Source organism: Bos grunniens, chromosome X (genome assembly GCF_055505025.1).
Source record: "Bos grunniens cultivar Pamir isolate PY7600 chromosome X, Bosgru_T2T1.0, whole genome shotgun sequence".
Lineage (NCBI taxonomy): Eukaryota > Metazoa > Chordata > Mammalia > Artiodactyla > Bovidae > Bos > Bos grunniens.
In genome coordinates this window covers 28,774,641-28,802,302 of record NC_141194.1, presented here as the reverse complement: position 1 = coordinate 28,802,302, position 27,662 = coordinate 28,774,641, and the positions used below count along the sequence as shown (strand labels likewise).

At 46.3% G+C, this 27,662-nt stretch overlaps 2 protein-coding genes across 2 annotated transcripts in view; both read right to left on the bottom strand.

Moving 5' to 3' along the window:
• Nucleotides 1-4,032: 4,032 nt before the first annotated feature.
• The window catches only part of LOC147340067 (melanoma-associated antigen B4-like), a 49,605-nt gene continuing 25,975 nt past the window's right edge, over nucleotides 4,033-27,662 (bottom strand). Inside the window, exon 2 of the mRNA XM_086388417.1 lies at nucleotides 4,033-5,775. Coding sequence (XP_086244543.1) covers nucleotides 4,527-5,714 — 1,188 coding nt within the window. The 5' untranslated portion in view covers nucleotides 5,715-5,775 and the 3' untranslated portion in view covers nucleotides 4,033-4,526. The remainder of the gene's footprint in view (nucleotides 5,776-27,662) is intronic.
• Nucleotides 18,872-24,286, bottom strand: LOC147340069 (melanoma-associated antigen B1-like). Its single transcript, XM_086388419.1, has 2 exons — nucleotides 24,171-24,286; nucleotides 18,872-20,439 (listed from the first exon to the last, which is right to left on the bottom strand). Exon 2 carries the CDS (start codon nucleotides 20,379-20,381, stop codon nucleotides 19,371-19,373), a length of 1,011 nt encoding a protein of 336 aa, XP_086244545.1. The 5' UTR covers nucleotides 20,382-20,439; nucleotides 24,171-24,286; the 3' UTR covers nucleotides 18,872-19,370.

The following is a 27,662-nucleotide window of genomic DNA, read 5'->3' as shown; positions in this document are numbered from 1 at the left end:
TGATGGAATTCAGGACCTCCAAGGGCTGACAGCAGCAAGTGGACACTACAGAACCCCAGTGGTTCTGGGTGGCTATTTCTTTCACTTCTTTTTAAGGGGCTTCACATATATATTTGACAATTCCTACTCTGACCTGAGATTGCCCTCCTTAGACCAAAGGTCTCACGTCCCTGACAACTGTACTGAGACAACAGAGAAAAGAGATGTTCAGCTTGAGAGCTCTGCCTGAAGCCTTCTTACACCTAATATTCTGGGGCGTTGCATTCCTCAGTCCAGTTGCATGGGTGTCTTCCTAAAGGCCCTTGCCCCTTTGATTAAAGCTTTCTTGGGAAATGCCACATTCCTGAAAGGCCCTAAGTACTTTCTCTACTGCGGACCTTGCAGAGAAGGAATCCCTGTCCTAGGAGTGATAAGAGATAGGAAATCCATGGCATAAGTAAGGGGGCCCAGGCAGAGACCTATGAGAGAAACAAAACGTGGTAACCTGTCCCTTCTCTCCTTCAGCCAGACTTCTCAGACAATCTCTGTTCTAATAAATAAACTTTATATTTTAGATCTAATAGATATTTTTTATACAAAGGAATGGCTGTGAGATGATTTTTTTGCGTCCCTTACTGATCTTATAAGCTTATCTGAAAGTTAAAACGTTCAGATCTTTTAAGATTTCTGAACCCTCATATGTATGGACAGATGATCCTATTGTTAGCAAACACTATCTCTTTTTTCTTCTCTTCATATGTCACATTTATTTTGGCATTATTATTATTATTGCTCTGGCTATGTATTAAAATATAATAGTTGGACCTGAGAGTTCCTCTTCTTAATGCTTCATACATTTCACAGTAAGGAGAATAAAAAGGGAATTAAGGGCATAAGGTCAGATCAGGCTTGCAGGAGTGAGAGGGTGAGCTTTAGACTAACTCAAATCAAGGGCTTATGGCCATCCCTGTCACTTAAACAGCCATGGAAAAGTTTGTCACATCATTAAACTCTCTGAGAGTGCCTCAGGCTCTTTAACTGTGAAGGGAGTTTGACAAGCCCTGTCTGGAAGGACTGGTGGCATGTGGTAGTAACTGTAAAGCCATCTGCCACAGTGCCTGGCAGGCACCAACCATATCCCTCCCTTCTCAGGACTGGTGGCTATACTTTGCAACGAAGATCTCACCTCCCTTAGGCCTGATATAGGGCTTCCCTGATGGCTCAGCAGGAAAGGATCTGCCTGAGATATAGGAGCTGCAGGAGACGCAGACTCAGTCTCTGGGTCAGGAAGATCCCCTGGAGGAGGAAATGGCAACCCAGCCTCAAATTCTTCCTTGGAATATCCCATGGACAAAGGAGCCTGGCGGCCTACAGTCCATGGAGTCACAAGAAAGTCAGACATGACTTAGCAATTCAACAAGAAGAAGAAGGCCTGGTATAAGAAGAAGGCCTGGTATAATACGTGAGGGAGAGCCTTGCCTGACAGTCTTCCCCTGAGCTTTCTAGAACTGACATCAAAGGGGAGGGCAGGACTCTCCTTTGTTCCTTCTATTCAGGGATGAATAGACCCCTCAGTCTCCACTCGGGCTTCACAATTTGACTTCTGGTGGGGCCTGGGGAATCCCTTCCTTCTTGACCTGAGGCCTGTCTCCTCATAGTAAGACCGATACCTCCCTGTGAGCCTGGAGGAGGAAGTAAGAGTGGCCTTATCTAGCCACCCCTCCCCATAGTCTCACAAGAATGAAAGCTGTGGCAAGCTCCTTGGGAATGACAGATGGTTCCTCTCAGGGGCCCAAATCAGGGTCCCAAATTTGACTCTCAGCCAAGCCCAAGACTGCCCCTTCTATTGACATGTGAACTCACCATCAGACCAAACCTTAACTTTCCTGCTACTCCTCCGTCAGAGCTGAAGGGCCCCTTGGCCTGGTAAATCTGCCTGAGGCCTTCTAGGCTGAGAGTAGGGAACATACTGTGTGGCCATCCTGGTATTTGTGTTCCCACGATCTTTGCTGTCCTCACTGTCTTGGAAAGAACCTGGAAATATTCCCCAACTGGAAACATTCCCTGACTTGCCTTAAAGCTTCTCCACCCAGGCCACTAGTTTCCTGATCCCTGAGGAAGAAGAGGAGTTTGCCTCCTAGGCCCACCACAGGCCATGGTCTTCTGAGGCTAACAGGAGTGGAAGGAATATGTTCTGCCCCCACTGTTTTGAGGCTAGTGGTCTTTTCAAGAATTCAGGGTCCTTACCTTGACTTCTGGCACAACGTGGAAATCATCCTTCTGCTGAGCTTTGGCTGCTCCCTTTGATCAGGATGAGGTTCCTTACCTCCATGTGATCCTCTGGGAGGAAGTGAGTAGGACTCACCATGTCACCAGGCCTAAGTGGCACAGTGAAGGGAGTTTGACACACCTGAAGAATAAGTGAGGCTATGCTAAGGCTAATAGGCTAAGCCCACCAGTTCTGAATTCCTCTGTGTCTGAGATCAGAAGAGAATGCTGTCCCAGTGACCACCATCCCCCATATTCTTAGGTGTTGCTCTCCTCAATCCTCCTACCTGGGGCCCTCATCTTGCTTTCTGTGTCTTGGATTAAAGGTCTTTGGGGAAATTCCACATGTCTACAAACTCCTGAGCTATGTTTGCTCTGCAGTGCTACAGAGAATGGGTCCCTGTCCCAGGAGTGACGGGAGATGGAGAAGCTATAGTCCAAGGCGGGAGTCCCAGGACAGGTGGCAGTCCTTTAGGGAGAAAAAAGTAGATCAATCTATCTCATCAGCCAGGTGAAGATTCTCATGTCATTTCTGTTCTGATAGGTTTACTTTCCACAGGGAAGAGACTGTAAGGATGATATGGAGACTCCTTGCTCTTCAGAGGTTATCTAACATGGCCAATGTACATGCTTGTACTGTCCCTGAATATTGTTTCATTCACTTATCTATGAGTAATGAATAAGGGATACATATCGTTGGTTAAGTATATCTGGTATTCTTACTGCTCTGGCTACACATTTTGATCCAGTAGCTTGAGCATGAGGGCATTCTTTGCTATCACCTAGGACAAATTTTGGAGTACTGAGAAAAGCACTGAAATAAAAGATACAGGGTGGGGACTTTCCTGGTGGTCCAATGGCTAGGACTCCAGGCTCCCAATGCAGGGGGCCCAGGTTCGCTCCCTGGTCAGGGAACTAGACCACACGTGCAGCAACTAAGATCCAGCACAGCAAATAAATAAATAAATAATAAATATATAAGGAAAAGGAAATGTCAAATGTTAAAAGGACTTGTTAAAGAACAAAGACAAGGGTATGTCTCAGGTTGTGAGGAGAACAACAGTATGAGTGCTAAAGTAGTGTAGCTGCTACTGCTAAGTCGCTTCAGTCGTGTCTGACTCAGTGGGACCCCATAGACGGCAGCCCACCAGGCTCCCCTGTCCCTGGGATTCTCCAGGCAAGAACACTGGAGTGGGTAAAGTAGTGTAGAGCAGGAGTCTATTGCCAGCTGTCATTTACCAGCCCTATGTATTTCAGCACAAATCCAAACCATAACTCTATGAGCCTTGGGCTCTCCCCTGTGAAGTAAGTTCGATAAGCCCTTTCTTGTCAGATTGGTGGAATATAAGTATTTATGGAAAGCTTCTGTCACGTCACCTGTTCTATTGAGAAATTAGGAGCAACAGCAGTTATTACTATGATTATCTTGACCTCAGATGTTACATCAGCTGGATTCTTTTTTCAATCTATCAGATGTCAGAAACTATGCAGTGTTCCAAGTGAGGAAAAAACAAAAGACCCAACCTCCCCAATCAGCCAAAATTCCACTTAGCAATGAAACCAAAATAATATGTTCTCTCCAACCCCTCTTTACCCTGCTTCTTTCTTGTTCTTCCTGAAGTAGAGAGTATCTCAGCCTCTTCCATTCAATGACAGCATCTCTGAGAAACTATAATGAGTGGACAGAGGCTAGGACTTTTTTTGACTAAACATCACCAGTAGAAGCATGAAGACTTCTTAAGAGCAGATTGTCAACGTTTGTGTAAAAGAAGAGCCACGAATAAATCATTTGCTATAATTTATATTCTCATTCTTGAAAACCATAAACCATAAGCAGAGGCAAGTATGTGTCTTTTACATTTACAAAAAGGGAGACTAAGCAGAGAGTAAAGCCAGCCAAAATCTGAGGAAATTTCAGCTATCTCCCTAACAATGTATCAATGTTCTAAGCCTCTATTAGCGTGGTGTCTTTCACATTTCTAAGGACACCCTCATCCTAAAGTGATGTTATTCTCATCCTGGATCACAAAAGTGATGTGAGGATTTCCAATACTTATTTGAGAAAACAAAATTCTTACTCCTAAATTTGACAAACAGCAAAGTGTGTGTGACCCATGTTATTCATATACTTATATCATGACTCTAAATGACCTTTCTGTTGAAAAGTTTTAACAACTGAAAATTGGGGGAAATAAAGACAAGAAGTTACTGATGCATATCAGGAACACAGGTTGACCGGCTTGTCCAGCCACAAAGTGAACAACAGGCTTCAGATCACACTAGGGGCGAGATGAGCGGCTGGATGCGGCCCTGGGGCGTGCAGTGGCTGAAGCAGAAGGGCCAGCGCTGGCTGAGGCAGCAGTGCCAGGCCTGACTGTGGCAGAAGTGCCAGCAGAGGCTGAGGCAGCAGTGCCAGGCCTGGTTGAGGCAGAAGTGCCAGCCCTGGCTGCACCTCTGGCTCCGGTGCTCTCTACTTCCTCTCTCCAAGCCTCTTCATATTGCGGCTGCAAGGCAGGATGGACCGAATCCTTGACCTTGGCCAAAAACTGCAGGACTTTCGTCTTGCTGGTTTCTGTGAGCGCTTTAGGACCACACAGGAACTCATAGCGAGGGGGATCGCTGCCGGGCACCTGGCGGTACTCCAGGTACTCTTCCCGCACCAGATCTTCTGTGATGAGCTTCCTGGGCTCTCCAAAGATGAAGTGACTTCTTCCATCATAGATGCCCAGCATATTCAGGAACTTCCAGATCTTCTCCTCAGGGGCGTGGTTGCCATTCAGGTAGATGACACCCAGCAGAGGCATCAGAAGACCATTCTTCGGCAGCCCCAAGTCACCTCTCATAGACTCACTGGCGCTGAGATCTAGGTGGCTCACCAGGGTATAGCAGTGACTGTTGGGTCTGACTTCCTTCAGCACCAGGCCAAACACCAGCTCCATGCGCTCGGAGGCCCTGCTAAGGATCTCAGGGAATTGTTCCTTGTACCTTCTATTAATTTCCTGCAGCATTTCGGACCTCTTAATGAGCTCCCTCATCTTATACTTAAACAGCATGTACTGCACCAATATCTCTGCCTTCCTGGTCAGAAGATCTCTGTGAGAGCTCGCAGCAGCAGCTGAGGCTTGGGAGGAATTTTCACCTTCCTGAACTTGTCCCTCGGCACCTACACCAGATCTTGAGCATGCTGTGCCAGGCACTGCAGATCTTGTGCATGCTATGCCACTGACACCAGATCTTTTGCGTATAGCACCTGCAGCAGCACTGGTGGTGCCTTGGGCTCCCTGAGGCTCCGTGGCGGTGCCAGCAGCAGACCAGCTTGAGGGAGTGCTCTCTGAATCAGGAGGGGAAGAGGAGGTGGTCTCTTCTCCCCTAGATGTGGTAGCCTGATCATGAAGACCCTGGGTCTCAGCTCGGGCCTGGCGACGTTTCTCACGAGCACAGTGCTTACTCTTCTGCCCATGGGGCATGATGGCTGTGGCCAGGAACCGCAGGCAGGAGTCTGGGCCAATACACAGGAGATTCAGGCACCTGGAGGATGGAGAAAGAGGTGACATGAGCACCTAAAACAGGGAGACTCTTACTTGGCTTAATCAAAGGCCGCCTCTGCAGGTGTCCTTGAGGACACTGCTCTAGGAACCCACAAGGCTCCTGTTTTCCTGCTCAGCCTGTTCCCACAGAATCCCACAGAGGAAGAACAGAGGCCTTACTTTTCCTCTGCATCCTCTCAGCCCTCCTCTGGATTTACTCAGGTGACAGCAGGTGCCAGCAGTGGGGTTTTCTAAGTTCTACTTCAGTATTATCACTTCAAGTCCTGGCGGAGCCTTGGCACCCTTCCCTCTGCTACTCTGATGTAGGCACTTCAGACCTCCCCATGATCCAGAGGTAAGTGAAGGAATGCCTCATACCACCTCCCTGCCCGGAGATAGATAACCAGTGCTGAGAGCTCATTAGGGTCTTTTCTATCCTGAGTTCACTGGGATCATCATTCAGGGTCCTTACCTTGGCTCCTTAAAATGTTGGGCACCATTATACATTTGTGGACTGGTGTCTGCACCTTCAGACTAGACATTTCCCCTCCTGCAGACTTCGTATAGAACAGTAAAGAAGGGGCTCAGCCTCACAGCCCTTCCCTGAGATTTCCTGGGCTGAAATCCAAGGGTGGGATGGATGCACTGAGTCCTCACTCAGGTTCATCAATTTAGCTCCCAGTAGAGAAGCTTGGAGAAGGCAACGGCACCCCACTCCAGTACTCCTTCCTGGAAAATCCCACGGATGGAGGAGCCTGGTAGGCTGCAGTCCATGGGGTCACTAACAGTTGGAAACGACTGAGCAACTTCACTTTCACTTTTCACTTTCATGCATTGGAGAAGGAAATGGCAACCCACTCCAGTGTTCTTGATTGGGGGATCTCAGGGGCGGGAGAGCCTGGGGGCTGACGTCTATGGGGTCACATAGAGTCGGACAGGAATGGAGTGACTTAGCAGTAGCAGTAGAGAAGCTCAACTTTTTCCTGAAGTGATGACTGCTTGATAGTAAAAGCCAATCACTCTGTGTCCCAAAAGCAGGAAGTGAAGATGACCATATCTTACCAAACACAGTCTCCTGAGAACAAAATCTGGTGCAGGCAGGTTGATGTCCCTGTGAACCCTCACAAGATCCCAATTCAAGGTCTAAAATATTTTTTTCCTTCTGTTTTCTCCTATACGTCTTTTTGAAAATAATTTTTTTACAATATTAATTCATAATAGTGTACCAGTTTCTGCCACACATCAATATGAATCAGCCATAGGTACATCTTATGTCTCCTCCATCTTGAAACTCCCTCCCATGTCACACCCCTCTTAAGATATCAGAGTGCTGGCTTTGAGCTCCCTGGTCATAAAAATATTTTCCACTGGTTGTCTATATTCCATATGGTAATGTGCACGTTTTCAATGTTACTCTCTCAATCTGCCCCTCCCTCTCCTTCCCTCACTGGGTCCACCAGTCTGTTCTCTATGTCGGCATCTCCAGGCTGCCCTGCAAATAGGTTCATCAGTACCATCTTTCTGGATTCCATACATATGCATTAATATTTGATATTGGCTTTCCTCTTTATGACTTAATTCACTCTGCTTACAAAAACTAGGAATCAAACTACCACATGAGCCAACAATCCCACTAGTGGGCATATACCCTGAGGAAATGGGGATGGAAAAAGACACTTGTACTCGTCTTCACTGCAGAACTGTTTTCAATAGCCAGGATACAGAAGCAACCAAGCTCTACATTTGACTCATGACAGGGTCTAAGGTTTCTCCCTCTGCTGACCACTCCATTCAGACCAAGACCCTTACTTCCCCATTAGCGCGCAGTGGGGACAGACATGTATTCTTGAGGTCTCCCAGGGATGACGACAGGGAGATGTGGTCCGAATGACGGGTGTGGAACATCCACAGCCTCCAAGGTTCTCACCATCCACCAGGACACCTGAAACCCTCCCTTGTCAACCTGAGGCTGCCCCCACTGACCTGGTCTCTCACTTCTCTGAGGCGTCCCAGGAAGTGTCATGTCAAAACGCCTGATTCTCCCAGTCCTCAAAATAGGACTGGCGCCTTATGTGACTCCATTTCTTATGGGAGGAGCCTCCATCCTCACTCAGCGTCACAGCCATTAATATTGGGGACCAGGTCTCTTTGTTGAACTGGGTTTATTCCATTACAGCAAGGCTCTCACTTCCCCAAAACCACCTCCAGTGGACACCAGGGGGCACCACAGTTGGGCAGCTCTACCCAGGGCCTCCTAGAGCCCAGTACAGGGGAGCCGCTCAGAGTGGCCCCCTTGGCGGTGTCGAAGTCTGCTCATCATCCCTCAGGGCTTTCATCTAGGTCCTAGAGCTCCTCCAGGGGTAGAATCCGGGCCTACCCCCACAGACCAATGCCTTAGCCTGAGACACTCTAGACCACATTCAGCCGATAGCTCTGAGGGACTCTTAAGAGCCATATCACAGGGGTGGGATGTGGATGGGTCACTTTTATTACTGGGAGGGTTGGGAAAGTCCCTTCAGCTCCATTCAGGTCCTCACCTTGGTTCCAGACGAGTCCTTAACTCTAAGTCTCCACCATACGGTCGCCGCGGCTACCAGTCGATCTGCTGGATTTCAAAGCAGAAGTGGAGGGGAGCTGCATAAGGTCCTACGTGGGGTCTCCCAGTGATGACAGCAGGGGCAGCATGCTATGGGAACACCAGTAGCTCAATATTCATCCGTCCTTGGGTCCTCCATGTGCGGTGTATCAGAGCCCAGGATGCCCCCTCCTATGAACCCGAATCTTCCAGCTCCCAAACAAAGCCCTCGCCTTCCCAAGTCCCTAGTGGTGGGAGGCCAGCTGTGCTCTGAGCATCTCTGCTTGTCAGGTGGGTTGCCACTCTGTGAGCCTCCTTCGTTGGGGTAGAGATCCTCTCACTAGCACTGATGGTCCCCACCTTAAGTCTGGTTATGGTCAAGACACCCCGATCTGCAGATCTGGGTTCTGATCTGGCTAGAGGAGACTCAGCCCTCCCTAAGATCACACAGGTTGAATGAGCAGACCACTCAGAAGGAGCTCCTGTGGGCTTCTCAAGGCTAAGAATTTACAGAATTCTGTTCGGCTCCCTCTGCAGGGGTCCCCGCTAACACTCAGCATCGCATGTGAAGTCCTCCTTGGATTCAGGTCCCTCCCTCTGCGAAACTGCAGCTGATTGTATTAGAGGTCTCACCTCGCTAAGACTTCCTAGACTGAAATCAACCTGACATCTGTGCCCAGAGCTTCCTGGGGACCACAGCATCAGGGATTTTCCAGGGCCTCCTTTTATAGTGTGTGCTACTGTGAGTCCACTTTCAGGTCCTCACATTGACACATGACGAATCCTGTAACTCTACTCTCTGTTTTATGAAGCTTCTTGTCTTACATCAAAGTCCTAGTCTCCTGAGAATTCCAAGTTGGAAGTCAGGATGATCTTCATGTGATCCTAGTCCATCAGGGCTTCTGAGAATAGACAGTGGGGATGCAACTTGAGTCATTCTGATTCCTCTTGCTTACCATCCTCAATGTATCTACCACAGCCTGGGACTGCTCCGTCTACTGAGCTAAGATTCCTCTTCTTAGTCTTTGGGTGACCACTATATTCAGGGTTGATTATCTCCTTAGTCCCCCTTTATGGAGGTTCTCATATCAGCTTCTGTCCCTTGATTAAAGTCTTCCTGGGGAATGCATATTCCTACAAACAGTGAGCAGTTACCCTATAGCAAATCTTGGAGAAAATGGGTCTCAGTCACAAAAGTGATGTAAGATTAGGAAAATGCAGCAGAAATTAAGGAACTCAGGATAGATGTTATGATGTTAAAGAGACAGAGGTGATATATTCCTGCTCTTTAGCCAGATTTAGGGTGTGTGCTTAATCGCTCAGTCATGTCCCACTCTTTGTGACCCCATGTACTGTAGCTCGCCAGGCTCCTCTGTCCATGCAGATTCTCCAGGCAAGAATACTGAAGTGTGTTACATGCCCTCCACAGGGATTGTGCCCAACCCAGATATTGAACCCAGGTCTCCCGCATTGCAGGCGCATTCTGTACCATCTGAGTCACCAGATTTAGGGTAGTTCTAAAATATTTACTCTTGGCACCTCCCTGTTGGTCCAGTGGTTATGCGCTCCCGATGCAGGGGTCCTAGGTTTGATCCCTAGTCATGTAACTTGATCCCACATGCCACAACTAAAAATCTCACATCCAACAACTAAGAGTTCTCGTGCCACAACTAAAATCTCACATTCCACAACTAAAGAGCCTGCATGTGGCAACAAAGATTCCAAGTGTCCAAACTAAGACCCAGAGCAGTCAAAAAATAAATAGAAATAACTAGTTTTAATTAAAACAAATAAAATGTTTACTTTCTACATAGAAGGATAGCGCCAGATAATCTTGTAAGCCCTCGATCACTTGAGGGTGTCTGAATTTCCACATGGAGGTGATCATTTGCTAACTGAGCATTATCTCCTTCTCTCCTTTATTCACACCTCTTAATTATTTTGGTGTTTGTATTGCCTTGGCTATGTATTTCATCCCAGTGTTTTCGTTACAGTGTCCCTCTTTCTGTCACTCAAGATACATGTTGGAGTGTTAAAAGACAGTGAATTAACTGACTCATGAGCACCTCAGGCTGGGACAAGTGGAAGGGTACATGCTGTGGTTAAATTCAGACCAGCACTCTAGGCCCAGCTCTGACTCTTATCAGTTGTGAGGACTTGGGTCCATCCCCAAACTCGGGGAGCCTCCGGTGAAGTGGCTTTTGTAGGGCTAGTGGCATGTAGCTAAAGCACCTGGCACACTGCCTGGACCACAGTGAGACTTTACACAATATCTGTTTTTACTATGATTATGATCATTTTCATCCTGGAGGATACCACCGACCCTGAGGAATCTTTTAAATCCAGGAGATGTCAGAGAATCTGTGGCATTCTTGGACATGAAACACCAAATCAGTCCAAAATGCTGTTTAGAAAGAATCTTTCATTTCCACTACTAAATCGTATTTTGAGTGTGGGTGTAGTTTTTTAACTGAATGAAATTTAAATAATCTAGAATTTGGTTCTAAAACTCACTCTTTCTTCCTTCCAAGCTGCTCTTTCATTTAATCAACTTCTAGAGAGTTGCCTAGTGGCCCAGTAGCTAAGTGGCTAAGAATCTGTGCTCCAAATGCAGGGGGCCTGGGTTACACCCCTGATCAGGGAACTAGACCCCACACACCACAAGTAATAGTTCACATGCCACAACTAAAGATCCTATATACCAGAACTAAAACATTCCTCATCCTGGAACTAAAGAACTCTCAGGGTGCAAGGAAGATCAAGGATCCTGGATTCCAAAGATAAGACCAAGCACAGCCAAATAAATAAGTAACTAAATAAAATAAGCCCCTACCTTCATCAATTTCACCATCACATCACCTAAAATATACTCATCTCATACACTTTGTGGAATTATCAACACAGCCAAAACCGCTGAATGGAATGCCCTTTCAATAAAATGAGCTCTGTTTCTACGACTCACAGCAGAGTGTCAGCCCACTGGCTTCTGAGTTTCCGGTTTCATTCTATTATATTTATTTCACAGAATCTCCTTGGAGATGATGTGCATGAGACATCTAGGTTGTGCACTGCGTTCACGGGCACTGGGACAGGAGCACAGGGCACATTCCATGCCCTCCCCAGGGGGGATTTCTCTTGGTCTACTCAAGTTGCTGTTTAGTCACTCGGTCGTGTCTGACCCTTTTCTATCCCATGGACTGAACTGATTGCTCTGTCCATGGGATTCTCCAGGCAAGAATACTGGATTGGGTAGCCATTTCCTCCTCCAGGGGATCTTCCTGATCCAAGGAATGAACCCACATGTCCTGCATTGGCAGGTGGATTCTTGACCACTGAGCGGCCTGGGAAGCCTGATAATTGAAAAGTAATTGTTCAGGAATTGTTCCATTCCAGTCTTAAGTCTCTCAACTTTGAGAGCCACCATCTGAGGGTCTGGCCTCTATTTAGTGTTTCCACAGCCTCCCCGGTGGGCTCAACATGTAGCCTAACTTAAAATTACCTCTCAGGGACATTTATTGTCCTAAAGTCTCCAAGTGCCTTGCCTCAGTGTATTTACACTAGACTCCTCATGAGGAAGCCCTCAATCCCCTCACCTCCTTACACCTCATTTTTATTGGGCCCCTAGATCTTTGTTCATGAGCTACTTTATATGAATTGTTCTCTTAGACTCTAGAATTCTATAGGAAATGGTTCGGTTTATTTTTCTTAGCACCCCCAATACTACTCAGAAGCCTCCAAAGAACAGATGCTAAATTGATATTTGAAGAATTACAGTGAAAGTGTGCAAGAAGTAAAGTTTACTGGGTTTTCACTTCTCCCACATTCTTAAATAAGCTAAGCCAATCCAGGTACATACACTTCAGTTTTACAAAGAAAGACTAAAAGGAATAAAACAAACCAAGAAGTGAATACCTCTCAAGACTTTTTTGTCTGTATCTGATAATCACACAGACTTCACTGTGGAATAATTTCCATTTTTGCAAAAAATCCATATTTAAATATCATGTTTTCTTATTCTGAATGACAAGAAATGATTGAAGGATTTCAGTCTGTGCTATGTATTATGAAAATTCTTAGTTTTCAACTTGATAATCTGCAGTACATGTCGGAGCTGTGCCATTAGTGTACTTGGACTCTGAAGCTAAACACATCTTTAATTAAAAGGAACAATATTTAAAAACAGAAAAAAGAAAAACCTCCAATTTGTGCATATTGTATAGGAACACAAATAAATACGTTATATGCTGAATTTCCATGAGCCCCACCGTGGCCCTCCGCTAGTGGGAAGATTGCCTGCTTTCTTGAAATGCAATGTGAAGTATCTGCTCAGACTTCACTAGGGGTGGGAGGAAATTTGGACATGCTCTGGAAAGTGCACTGGCCCTGGCACTGCAGGAGCCCTGGCTGCAGCTCTGGCTCTGGCTCTCTCTTCTTCAGCTCTCAAAGCCTCTTCATACCAGGATGTGAAGGCACTGCACTTGGTATCATTGACATTAGCCCCAAACTCCCACATTCTTTTATATATCTATATCTATCATGGAAGCACTCCATATTACTTTACAAAGATCATGCTCATTATTTTTTATAGCTGTATAGTACTCCCCTCTGTGGATATATATATCATGTTCCTTCAGTTAACATGTTCATGGATATGTAAGTATTTTCATAAAGTTGTGGATGTCTCTTCAGGGTTACTTTCTGAAAACTCTAATTACTGGCTCAAATGTAAAAGCATATTTAGTTTTCTGATAATACCAAGTTGTGTTTAGGCTCTAATCTTATTCTTTGGCATGTTGCTGTCAAAGAATGAGATTAGTACATTCTCTAACACTATATACAAAAATAAACTGAAAATGGATTAGAGACCTAATATGAGTGGAAACTATAAAACTCTTAGAAGGCACTATGAGTGGGACATTCTTTGATATAATTCATAATAATATTTTTTTGGATCTGTCTCCTTATGCTAGGAAAATAAAAGCAAAAATAAATAAATGAGATGTATTTAAAGGTAAAAACTTTTGCACAGCAAAGGAAACCATCAGCAAAATGAAAAGACAACCTACTATATGGGAAAAAATATTTGCCAATGATATAACCAATAAGGGGTTAATATCCAAAATATATGAACAGCTTACATATCTCAACAGTTTAAAAAAAGAATTAAAAAAATGGGCAGAAGACTTAAATACACATTTTTCTAAAGAAGACATACAAATGGCCGAGAAGCACATGAAAAGATGTTCAACATCGTTAATCATCATATGAATGCAAATTTAAACCACAATGAGGTATTATCTTATACCTATCAGAAGGGCTATCATCCAAAAAGAACAGAAGTAACAAATGTTGATGAGCATGTGGACACGATCTGTACACTGTTGGTGGGAATGTCAATTGGTGCAGCCACCATGGATAACAGTAAGGAGGTTCCTCAAAATCTAAAACCATAACTAACACATGACCCAGAAAACCCACTCCCGGGTGTATATCTGAAAGAAAAAAAAAAGAACCCACTAATTTGGATGGTCTCCGTCAGGTACTCGATGCTTGTCTGAGTCTAAGGGTTTCCACTGCTCATCTCCCCTTCCCCTCCAGCCTCATCTACTCTCTGCCAGTGACCCCACCCCAGTCCAACCTCCCTGTTTATTAAGAAGGCACCTGTGTCTGGCAGAGCCAGTGTGAGATGAAGAGGTAGTCCTTCCCAGCCACCAGATAGTCAGGAGTTTTGGCCGGACCTTCACACACTGATAGTGAGGAGTCAGACAAAAAGCACAGACTGTGGCGCTGAAATGGATTAATAAGGAACTTAGTGAGGTGGCCAGGGACCCTCCAGCACAGTATTCTACAGGTCCAGTTGGGGATGATACATTTCACTGGGAAACCACAATTATGAAAAAGAACGGCAGCCCATATTGAGGCAGTGTATTCTCTGTGCCAATTCATTTCCCTAAAGACTACCCGTTCACACTACCTAAGGGTGCATTTGCAACAGAATTTATCATCCAGACATGAACACTAATGGCAGCACTAGGTTCGCTACTCTAAAATCACTGTGGTCTCTTGCTTCCATGATTTCTACAGTTCTGGTATCCATTTGCTCCCTGCTATGTGTTTCGAACCCCAATGACCCCCTCCCTAGTGCCAGAGGTTGCACAGATCTATAAAACAGACAGAGATGAGTACAACAGAATTTTTCAGGAATGGACTCAGAAGTATGCCATGTAATGCTAACTTAAAGTCAGAATAATCTGCATTAAAGCTTGAATAAACTTTAAATTACTGTTTAAAATGAAAAAAAAAATCCACTAATTCAAAAATTCCATGCACTCCAATGTTCATAGCAGCATTACTGACATTTGCCAAGGTACAAAAGTAATCTATATGTATACAACCTACACACACACACGTGCGCGTGTGTGCATGCATAATGGAATATTACTCAGTCATTAAAAAGAATGAACTTTTGCAATTTTTCAACAACATGTATGGAGTTGGAGGGTATTATGCTATTAATTCGTAAATAGTTGGACGGTATTAATGAAATAAGTGAGATAGAGGAAGACAAATGCTGTATGATACTACTGACATGGAGAATTTAAAAAATAAAAGACTAGGGGAATGAAGCAGACTCACAGATATAGAGAACAAGCTAGTGGTTACCAGTGGGGAGTGGCAAGCAGGAGGTGAAGGGCAGGAACAGAAGACTAAGAGGTGCAAATTAATATGTATACAATAAGCAACAAGGATATATTGTACAACAAAGGGGATATAGCCAATATTTACAATAACTGTAAATGGAACATAACCTTTAAAAACTGTGAAGCATTTTGTTAATCATCTGTAATTTATAAAATATTGTACATCAACTATGAAAATGAAGTGAAAGTATTAGTTGCTCAGTCTTGTCCAACTCTTTTTGACCACATAGACTGTAGCATACCAGGCCCCTTTGTCCATGGAATTCTCCAGGCAAGAATACTGGAGTGAGTAACGATTCCCTTCTTCAGGGGATGTTCCTGACCCAGGGATTGAACCCAGGTCTCCTGCCTTTCATGCAGATTCTTTGCCATCTGAGCCACCAGGGAAGCCCACATCAACTATACCTCACTTTAAAAAAATCTACTCTCCCAGGAACTTTCACATATACAATACAGTATTATTAACTATGGGGTTCTCTGGTGGCTCAGCAGTAAAGAATCTTCCTGTTGATGCAGGAGATGAGGGTTTGATTCCTGGGTCAGGAAGATCCCCTGGAGAAGGACATGGCAACTGAATCCAGTATCCTTGCATGGAAAATTCCCTAGACAGAGGAGGCTGGCAAGCTACAATTCATGGGGTTGCAGAGAGTAGGAAAACACTTGGCGACTTAACAACAACAATGATTAACTAGTCACCATGCTGTACATTATATCTCCAGGACTTCTTTATTTTGTACATGAAAGTTGTGAAAGTTTATGCCGTTTGGCCACGTACACCCATTTCATCCATCCTCCAACCCCCACTTGCGGCAACCACTAATCTATTCTCTGTGAGTTCATTTTTCAAAAATCTTCACATATAAGTGAGATTATATAGTATTTGTCTTTGTCTGACTTATTTCACTTAGCATAATGCCCTCAAGGTGCAACTGTGTTGCTGCAAATGGCCAGATTTCCTTTTTTTTTATTGGCTAAATAATATCTGAGTGAGGATGAGTGTGTGTGTGTGTGTGTGTGTGTGTGTGTGTGTGTCTATGTGACATTATCTTTATCCATTCATCCATTAATGGACAGTTATGTTGTTTTCATAACTTGGTTATGGTAAATAATGTTTCAACGAACATGGGGGGTGCAGATATCTTTTCCAGGTGTTGGCTTCATTTCTTTCAGCTAAATTTCCAGGAGTAGACTTGCCAGATCACATGGTAGTTCTATTTTCAATTTTTTTATGAGCATCTATAATATTTTCCATAGTGGCTGCATCAATTTACATTTTCATAAACCCACATTTTCTTTAATAATTTAAGTATATCCTAAATGCAAAAGTTATATATGCTCCAAAATTTAAAAGGTATGTATCTTTGAAATTTAGGAATGAGAGACTGAATACAGTAAGCTAGACCCATAACTGAACCACTTTAAATTTTTTTTCTTTTCTTATCCTATTTTAGTGTGGGGTTTTTCACATTACCAAGGATACCCCTATTCCAATGCCATGTAATGTTGCTCTGGATCACACAGATGATTTAAAATTTTTCAGTTTGTATTTCAGAAAGCAAAATTCTTATTTCTAAGTCTGGTAGACAGCAATAAGTGTGTGACCCCATGTCATTCATAAGCTTATGATCTGAATCTAAATAAACTTAGTACTGAAAAGAAAATCACTTGAAAATTACCGCCTCACCCCCCGCAAGAAATGGATAAGTCAAAAAGTTATTGACGCATATCAGGAACACAGGTTGACAGGCTTTTCTGATCACAAAGTGAAGAACAGTTTCAGACCACACTAGAGGTGAGACGAGTGGCTGGATGCGGCCATGGATTGGGCACTGGCCACAGAAGGGCCATCACTGCCTGAGGTAGAATTACCAGCCCTGGCTGCAGCTCTGGCTCCAGTGTTCTCTACGTCCTCTCTCCAAGCCGCCTGATAATGGGGGCAGGAATGCAGTGGGGACAGTATAGTTGACCTTGGCCAAAAACTCCAGGGCTTCTACCTTGCTGGTTTCCATAGCGGCTCTCAGACCCCACAGGAGTGCTCTCGTATCCCCCCATAGCGAGGGGGATCACGGGCAGGCAGGGGGATTGTGACCAGGCAGTGTGAAGAGAAATGAATTGACAATATGTCAGCCTCAGACTGGGAGGAGTGAAGCATTATGGACTCTAGAGCAATTCAGACCAGGCTCTACACTCAGTTCCGTCATTTTATCAGCCTGGAGAATAGAAGTTCTTTGTCTGCTAAGTGAATTTGATAAGCCTTGTCTTACAGAAGTATCAGAACATATGTAGCTTGTGCAAAGCACCTGGCACTGCAGCTGGCAAAGTTTAGGTGTAATGATGCTTATTTTCACACCGGAAGAAAATCTATGGGAATTTCTACCTTCATCTATGGGAATTTTTCTTTACCCAGGAGAAACTAGAGACTATGTGGTCTTCTAAACAAAGAAAGCTAAGTCAATCAAACTGCTGCTTAGCAAGAAACTGTAGGGCTTCCCCGGTGGCTCAGTGGTAAAGAATCTACCTGACAACCAGATGTCAGTTCAATCCCTGGGTTGTGAAGATCCCCTGGAGAAGGAATTGGCAATCCACTCCAGTATTCTTGCCTGGAAAGTTCCATGGACAGAGGAGCCTGCCAGGCTACTGTCCATGGGCCCACAATGAGTCAGACACGACTTAGCAACTAAACAAGTAATCCTAAGTGAATTTTCTCTATCAGAGAATATGTTATTGAATTTAGAGGCAAGTGTTTTACCAGGTTGCAATGCAAAACCTTATAGAATTTGTGTCAAGGACCAGTAATTCCCCTGCCTCCCAAAGCCCTCCCGACAAAACACCCCGATTTTCATGTATTTCACCACCACTAAAATCTAGCCCCGCTCAGGAGGTCTACTAGATTACACTCGAGATACCCTCATGTTTGGAGTGTGCTGGGGCTCCTTCCCTTCAGGGCCCAGAGTGCCAGTACAGTGACGTCTCAACATCCCATCACAAAGGAGAGAGTAATATGCATCAAACACCTGGTTTGTGGACTGTGTTCACCTGCACTGGGGCAGGAGCACTGGACACCTTCTGTTCTTTCCCCCAGGTGGAGATTCCCTCTGGCTGACTCACAATCTCAGGGTAACTGTTCAGGGAAGCTTCTCATTTCAGTCTCAGCCTCCCAAATCTGAGGCCCACCATCTGGGGATCTGGGCCCGGCTCACCATTATCACAGGTTCATCCAGCCCACCACGCAGCCAACTTAAAATGACCTCCCAGGAAGGAACAGGAAGACAAAGAAGATGTATATTATGATTAGCTTTCCAGCCCCACCTTAGCCTCTCACAACTTAAAAGGTTGGGAGTGTTGGTCGAACGCAGTGAAATAGTTGCCTCAGACCTGACTAGGGGCTGGAGGGACTGCTAGACGTGACTTTGGAGCACACACTGGCCTTGGCAAGACTATAAACCCTGACTGCAACTCGGGCTCTCTCGTCATCCTCTCTCAGAGCCTTTTCATAATCGGGTGGGAAGGCACTGGGGATGTTACCATTGACCTTGGCCAAAATACCAAACCTCAAAGTTTTGGTTTAAGAGAATAAAGGCTGAGAGAATTTATACCTCACTGCTCTCATCCCAACTCCCTCCCCAGCATCCTCCCTGCTTTTGTCACTTGTCTTAGATCATCACACCACCTTCCTTATGGAATCACTGCTCATATACACAAGACATCTACAGGCAGGTACAGGGTCTCCTTTATCTTTGCATCACCCCCACCAGCACAGAACCTTCTGAAGAGCAGATGCTCAAGTAAAGATGGGAATAAAGGAGCCACCAAGCAAGGAATGTAGTTTCTTATTGTTTTTATTGGCATTCTTGAATAAGCTAACAACATCTAAATATATCGCTAAGGGTACTACTGAATGTTATAGAGAGATAAAGGTGAATAACATAAATCAAAACTTGACTCCAGCTTACTTCGTTTTCATCTGTTTTAAAACTACAACGTTCTTTCACATTTCCAAGAAAATTACTATTCCAAAGCTATGTTATCTTGTTCTGGATCCCCAAAAGATGAAGGATTTTCTGAATTACACTACACAGTACCAAAACTCTTACTCTTAGATCTGACAGACAACAACAAATCTGTGATCCATGTCATTCGTAAATTTGGATTCTGAATCTAAACAAACGTGCTAGGAAATGAAACAACGTTTGAAAGGTAATAGTGTAAAACAGGAACACAAAGAAGATACGTATTGACATTTCCAGCCCTACTTTAGCCTCTCACTTCTTGAAAGGTTGGCAGTATTGGTCAAACAAAGTGAAGCTGCCGCCTGAAAACTCAGTGGGCACTGGACGGATCTCTGGGTGGGACCCTGGAGCGGGCAGTGGCCCTGGCAGCACCACGAGACCTAACTAGAGATCTGCCTCGGGATCTCTTCTCTTCTCCCAAAGCTTCAGCATAATGGAACGGAAAAGCACTGGGGATGGTACTACTGATCTTGGCCAAAAACTCCAGCACCTTCATCTTGCTGGTTTCAGCGTAGGCTCTTGAGCCCCATAGGAACTCATAGCTCAGGGGATCGCTGTCGGGAATCTGACGATACACCAGGTAATTCTGCTGCACCCACTCTTCCGTGATGAGCTTCCTGGGATCCCCAAAGATTACATGCTGCTTTCCATCATAGATGCCCAGAACATTCAGGAACTCCCAGACATCAGCCTCAGAGGCGCGGTTGCCATTCACGTAGATCACATTCAGCAGAGGCATCAGAAGCCCATTCTTCGGCACCTCACAGCTGCTGCTCAGCACCTCATCACTGATGAGGCCTATCTTGCTGACCAGGGTATAGGAGTAACCATTTGGCTTGACTTCCTTCAATTCAAGACCGAATGACAGCTCCATGCATTTAGCTGCTCTCCTGAGGATCTCGGGGAAGCGTGTCTTGTACCTTTTGTGAAAAAGCTTCAGCATATCTATCTTCCTAATGGGCTCTTTCATCTTAAACTGATCAAGCAGGAAATTGACCAACACTCCTGCCTTCTCCGTCAGAGGGTCTAGAGGAGCGGTCTTAACAGAGGTTGAGGCCCGGGAAGAATTTTCACGTTCCTCAACTTGGCCCCTGCCACGTGCTTTAGATCTTGGGCGTGAAGCCCCTGCAACAGGAGAGCTAGTGGCTGCAGCTCCCTGAGGCTTCTGGCCCGCACCGGCAGGTGGGGAGCCTGGGGGCGTACTCCCAGAAGTAGGGGTGGGGGTGGCAGCAGCCTGAGCATTCCCGAGATCCTTGGTCTCCATGCGTGCCTGGCGGCGTTTCTCACACCCACGGCGCTTGCTCTTCTGCCCCCGAGGCATGACTATCAGCAGGCACAGCTGGCAGGGAAGCAGGCAGGCAAGTAGGTGATGCTGGAACCTGGAGAAGGGAAGATGAGTGGATGAGCTCCTTCAGCATGGAGGGAATAAGGCTGCTCTGCCCGTTTCCTTGAGAGCCCTACTCTAGGAACCGCTGGCCTCTTGTTCTTGGTCAGCCTATCCCCTGAGAACCCTGTGTAGAAGTGAGAGCGTGCCAGCCTCAGGCCATAGCCTGCCTGTGGCTGCCTCCAATGACAGAAGATCCTGGGAGTGGGGCCCTTTCTGGGTCCCTTCATTCACACACACAACTGTCACAGCAGCTCTTAGTGGGGCCGGGACCCCTGCCATGTGCTGCTTGAAAGGCGACACCTCAAAGCTCCCTGGGACCCATGAGAAGGAGCCAAGTCATGGACACTGTAGGGGTGGATGGCACTGGCAGTTCTGGGGGCCTGCTCTGTCCTGAACTCGGTTCTCCACCATTCAGGGTCCTCATCTTGTCAACACCAAGGGTGTGGGCCCCTCCCTCCCGCCTCTGGTGCTGCCCCTTCAGGTGAAGAACCTCATCTCCCTTAGAAATGACACAAAGAAATGACGGGCCTCAGCGGAGGATCAGGCAAGACTCTAGTGTTCGTTTGATTAGCTGCAAGGGGGAGCGTGCTACCTTCAGTCCTCATTCGCAGTCCCCACTTTGACTCCTGGGAGGATCTGGGGGCTCCTTTCTCTCCTGGCTTGAGGACCTCTCTTCACAGCAAGGCCAACGGCTCCCTAAGATCGAACGGGAAAGCCAGGGTGGCCTTACCTGGCCCTACCGCCCATGGTCTCTGGGGCCTGAAGAACTGCAGCAGGAGGTTGAGGCCCTCTAATGGGTGCTATTCATGCAAGGTCCCCAGATTTTACTCAGGGGAGAGTCTAAGATTCCTTCCTCTGCTGACTCATTAGATTAAGACCCTCACTTCCCTGTTAGCTGTGAGTGAGGCACACACACTTCGGCCCGCCATGTATGCCTGGGGGCACCAAGGAGTGACAGTGCGAGGAATTCTGGGAGTTTCCCACAGTCCTCAGCATCTTCTCTGTGAGTCCTGGAAAATGTTAGAAATTCTCCCTCTGCTGACCTGAGCACGCTGAGGTTCCCAAGGCGAAAGAAAGTGTGAGCCACCTCTAGTCATCCCTGTCCCTGACCTCCCTGGGATGGCAGCAGGGGCTGGACTCTGTGGGACTTCACTGTTCTGTCATCACTGGCCCCTTTCGTCCTCACTTGGATGTGATTTATGTTCCTCCCTTAGTCCACCCTGAGTTTTCTGGCCTCAGATCAAGGCCCACATCTCCCTGAGTTCCTGGGGCTGAAAGTGAGGGGTGACATCTGGCAATCTCTGCCTAAGGTGCCCCAGGGCAGACAGGGACTGGGACTTTGCAGGCCCCCACTGCTTTGGGTAGGTGCTCAACTAAGTCATCTCTCTGGGTCCTTATCATGACTCTGTGACTCCTGGCAAGACCAGGAAATCTCTGTCTCTTCTTGAGATCTCTCCCCTCCTACTAAGTCCCCCATCTCCCTGAGACCCACTAGAAAGCAGCGACATTTTCCCGATCTCTAGCTACAGCTGTGTGTGGACTCCTCATGCAGACCGTCAGGAAGAGATTCTGCACTGCCCTCTGTTGTCACGGGGTAGCTGGATGGTCCCTCAATTCTTAGGTCCTCTTCTGGGCTCCTGGTAATAGCTGCAAATGCTCCCGTGGCGGACCTGAACCCATACCCCCATCAACGAGGTTCCTCATCTCCCTGCGAGGCTCTGTGCAGAAGCAAGTGGGGGTCATCTGATCCCCATGCCTGGGTCTCCCAGGTCTGAGAGGAGTGATGTGACTATGTGGTTCACTTCCTTCTGGGTGGGGTTCTCGCATGTTCATTCAGTGTTACCACTGTGACTCCTTTTAGGAACTGGGCTTCCTCCCTATGTTGAATGAGGCCTCACCCATCAAAGTCAAACCTGAATATCCCTGAAACCATCCTTGGAGAAAATGAGAGGGCGTCTCTGCCTGAGAGCTCTAACCCAGCTTCCCAGGGCGACGGCAGAGCTGGCATTCTGTGTGGGCTCCTCTGTGCTGGGGGAGTCAGTTGTCTCCTTCCTCACATAGAATTGGTGCTTCAACATCTCTCACGGCCTAGGACTCCTCGTTTTCTCCTAACCTGGGCAGGCAGACCTGAAACCAAGGCCCTCATCTCCCTCAGACCCCACAGGCAGAACTCAGGGGCACCAGAACTGGCCAGCTCTTCCCTGGGACCCCCAGGGCTGACACCTGAGGGGGCATCAGATGTGGCTATCTCTACCGTGTATGGATCTTCCCCTGGACACCACATCCTTCCTGGGACTCTGCCTTCTGCAGACCTGAGCCCAAGACCCTGTGAAAAGTCTTCACCTTTCCCGGACCCAAGCTGACAGAGTGAGACACATTCCACCAAAAATTATTCGGGGCTATGCTGCTAACCAAAAGGGCAGCACTCTCGACCCCCACCCCTTGCCCCAGTTCTGGAGTCAGGGGCTCCCTCAGTCCTCACTCAGGATTCTGGCCTCCAGTTTGGGTAGGGTTTGGGGTCTTCCCTCTGCTGACCTGAGTCTGCATGCCCCAGAGCAAAGCTCTCACCTCCCTGAGTGCCTAGAGGAGATGCTGGGGGCTCCATATCCAGCTACCTTGTTTGGGGATGCCCAGATCTGAGAGCGGGGCTGCTCCTTAGTGCAGCAATCCACTTGGATGCCAGGCCTGCTGACTAGCACTGAAGGTCCTAGCTTGACTCCTTCTAAGGCTGAGACTCCTCCTTATGCCTAATGGGTTACCTTATCTATCATTCTATGTCTTTATTTATTTCCCTTTCACACCCATTGCTTTTTATTATGTAACTGGTAGTTACATCTTAACCTTTCTCACCTATTTCTCTTCTCCCCCACGCCCCTAACCCTAACCCCCATCAACCATCTGTTTTTTCTCTCTTGCTTCTACAATTGTTTCTGTTTTTCAGATTCCTCACAGAAGTGAAATCATATAGTATTTCGTTTTCTCTGACTCATTTCACTAAACATACATAACACCCTCTAGGTCCATATCCTTTTATATAAAGGCCTTTCTCTACCTGAACGTCCCTTATCCACAACGCCTGCCAGCCCCTGCACACCATGCAAAAATGACGGGTTCTCTCAGCCTGAATTACTCTATGGTAATTTGGACCCCAAACCTTCCCATTCTAATGCCTAATGATCTGAGCGGGAGGGGATGTAATAATAACAGAAATAAAGTAAACAATGTAATGCGCTTGAAGCATCCTGAAACCATCCCTTTAGCCTACCCTACCCTACCCTCATGCCACCCCACCCTCCTTTGTCCACCGCATCACACCCCATCCCACACTGCACCCCATCCCATGCAAAAACTGTCTTCCAAGAAACCGGTACCCTGGTGCCAAAAAGATTGGGGGCCACTACTGCGTGGCACTGCAGCATTGGTGGCAGGAATGGCTTCTGTGCAGCCACCACTTTGGAAGGAGATAGCCCTGTGAGCACTGAAAGCCCCATCTTTTCACCTGTTGAGGGCAAATACCACTTCCAACGCATAAAGAGTCCATCCTCTTTCAACAAAGCCGCCCGAACCGCCACCGACCCTTCACGTGGCAACAAGATGGCTCCTCGGCCCGCAACTCCGGACAGGGGATCTTACACTGCAGATTGCAGGGGTGGGATGCGGTTGGGTCACTTTTCTTACAGGGAGGGCTTGGGAAATTCACTTCAGCTACATTCAGGTCCTCACCTTGGCTCCGGACGAGTCCAGCACACAATCTCCGCTGAACAGACGCTGCAGCTACCAGTTGCGCTCCTCGCCTCGGAAGCGGAAAAGAGGGGCCCTGCATACGTTCGTACGTGGGGTCTCCTAGGGGCGGGGCAGGGGCAGGAGGCGGGGGCGGGGCGGTACAGAAACCCGGTAGTTCAATATCCATCCAGCCCTGGGTCCTCCTGTGCAGTGTATCAGAGCCCAGGACACCTTCTTCTATGAACCCGAGTCCTCCAGCTCCCAAACGAAGCCCTCGCCTTCCTAAGTCCCTAGTGTCGGGAGTCAGGGTGCTGCTCTGAGCATCTCTGCTTGTCAGGAGGGGGCGCCACTCTGTGAGCCTCCCTCGTAGGGGGAGAGACCCTCTTACTAGTACTGATGGTCCTCACCTTAAGTCCGGTTATGGTCAAGATGCCCCCCTCTGCAGATCTGGGGTCCGATTCTGCTAGAGGAGGCCCTGTCCTCCCTAAGATCACACAGGTTGAATGAGGGGACCACTCAGAAGTAGCTCTTCTGGGTCTCTCAGGGCTAACAATTTACAGAAATCTGTTTGGCTCCCTCTCCAGGGGTCCTGTCTAACACTCAGCATTGCATGTGAGGTCCTTCTTGGGTTCAGGTCCGTCCCTCTGCGAAACAGGCTGATCCTTTTAGACAAAGGCCTCACCTCGCTAAGACTTTCCAGACTGAAATCAACCTGACATCTGTGCCCAGCGCTTCCTGGGGACCACAGCATCAGCGATTTTCCAGGGCCTCCTTTTATAGCGTGTGCTACCATGCATTCACTTTCAGGTCCTCACATTGACTCATGACGAATCCTGTAACTCCACTCTCTGCTTTATGAAGCTGCTTGTCTTACATCAAGGTCCTAGTCTCCTGAGAATTCCAAGTGGGAAGTCAGTGTGATCCTCATGTGATCGTAGTCCATCAGGGCCTCTGAGAACAGACAGTGGGCATGCAACTCTAGTCCTTTCGGATTCCTTTTGCTCAACATACTACATCTACTACAACCTGGGTCTCTGCCTTCTACTGATCTAACATTCCTCTTCTTAGTCTTTGGATGACCCCTATATTCAGCAGTGATTGTCTCCTCAGCCCTCCTTCATGGAGGTTCCCATATCAGCATCTGTCACTTGATTAAAGGCTTCCTGGGAAATGCATATTCCTACAGACATTGAACAGTTAACCTCTAGCAAATGTTGGAGAAAGCAGGTCTTGGTCCCAAAAGTAATCTAAGATTAGGAACATGCAGCAGAAATCAAGGAACTCGGGAAAGAGGTTATGCTGTCAGAGAAAAAGGAGCTGATATATTCCTTCTCTTCAGCCAGATTAGGGTGTCTGCTTATTTGCTCAGTCATATCTGACACTTTACAACACCATGGACTGCAGCCTGCCAGGCTCCTGTGTCCATGGGGATTCTCCAGGCAAGAATACTGGAGTGGGTTGCCCTCCTCCAGGGGATCTCCCCAACCCAGTGATTGAACTCAGGTCTCCTGCATTGCAGGCAGATTCTTTACCATCTGAGCCGCCAGATTTAGGGTAGTTTAAAAATCTTTACTTTCAGTACCCTCCTGTTGTTAAGTGGTTAAATCAAGCGGTTAAGACTCTGTGCTCCCAATGCAGGGGGCCTGGGTTCAATCCCTGGTCAGGTAACTGGATCCCACATGTCACAACCAAGAGTTCATGTGCCACAACTAAAAATCTCACATGCCACAACTAAAGAGCCTGCAGACATGGCAGGAAAGGTCCTGAGTGTCACAACTAAGACCCAGCACAGCCAAGAAATAAATTGAAAAAATATTTTTAGTCCAAATAATAAAATATTTACTTTCTACATAGAAGGATAGCACCAGATAATCTTGTAAGCCCTTGATCACTTGAGGGTGTCTGATTTTGCACATGCAGATTATCATACGGTTACTGAGCATTATCTATTTGTCTCCTTTATTTATCACTCTTAATTATTTTGGTTATGTGTTATGTGGCAGTATTGATGGGAGGGGAGTTTGGGGGAGAGTGGATATGTGCATATGTATGGCTGAGTCCTTTCACTGTCCACCTGAAACTGTTCACAATATTGTTAATTTGCTATTCCTCAACACACACACACACACACACACAACTGTGCTTCCAGTGCAAGGGGTGTCAGTTCAAACCCTGGTTGGGGAATTAAGATCCCATGTGCCACATAGCAAATCAATCGATCAACAAAAGATCATCAAAGAAAAAAGTGATGGGGATCCGTGAAAGAAATAATTGATAAGCTAGATTCCATTCTCTTTAAACTTCTGCTCTGTAAAAATACACCATCAAGAGAACAAGATGAGCCATAGTCTGGGAGAAAATATTTGCAAAAGATATATCTGATGAAAGCTCTAATCTAAAATATACAAAGAATTCTTAAAATTCATAAGAAGAAAACTAACATCTAATAAAAAATGGACAAAAGATAGGAATAGATACATCACCAAGGAAGAAACACAGATGTCAAACAAGCATATGAAAAGATGCTCCACATCATATACCATTATGGAACTGCAAATTAAAAAAAACAAGCAGATACCACGACATGCCTTTCAGAATGGCCAACATCCAAAGGACTGAAAACACCAAATGCTGGTAAAGATGTGAATCAACAAGAACTCTCATTCCTTGGTGGTGGTGATGCAAAATGGGAGAACCACTTTGGAAGACAGTTTGCAAGTTTCTTAGTAAACTATACACATTCAACACGGCTGGTAGGAATGTAAATTGGTACAGCCAGTATGGAAAACAGTATAGGGGTTCGTCAAAAAATCAAAAATATCACATAATACTTTCCGCAATTCCACTACTATCCACAGGAACTGAAATCAGGACCTTGAAGAGCGCTCTGCACTCCCATGTTCACTGCAGCACTACTCACAATAGTCATGACAGGGAAGTTGCCTACCTGTCCAGTGACAGATGAATGGATAAATAAGTAAAATATACATACAGTGGAATATCATTCAGCCTTAAAAAGAAGCTAACCTGTCTAGTCATGACAGCGTGGATAAATCTAGAGGACATTATGGTACAGTGAAATAAGCCAGACACAGAAGGACAAATACTGCATGTCCTTTACGTGAGGAATCTAAAATGGTCTAAGTCAAAGAAACAGACAGTAGAGTGGTGGTTGCCAGGGGCTATGGGAGGGTGAATGAGGAACTGTAGATTTAAAAAATATTCACAACCTAAAAGCTGACAGTTATGCCCAGCGAGGAAAGAGTGTGCCATTCTAGCGGATTCTGGGCATCATCCCACCTCAGAGGACTGTCACCCTGATATCTTTTTTTTTTTTTTTTTTAATACATCAGGGTAGGTATTATTCTGTTTTGCTTCAGTTACATACATCTCAGTACATATATGAGTGTGGGGAAAATACTGTCAGTCACGATCAAAAGTTTTGCAAAATTCTATGTAAGGCATGAATATCAGGAGCGAATATATGTTGAA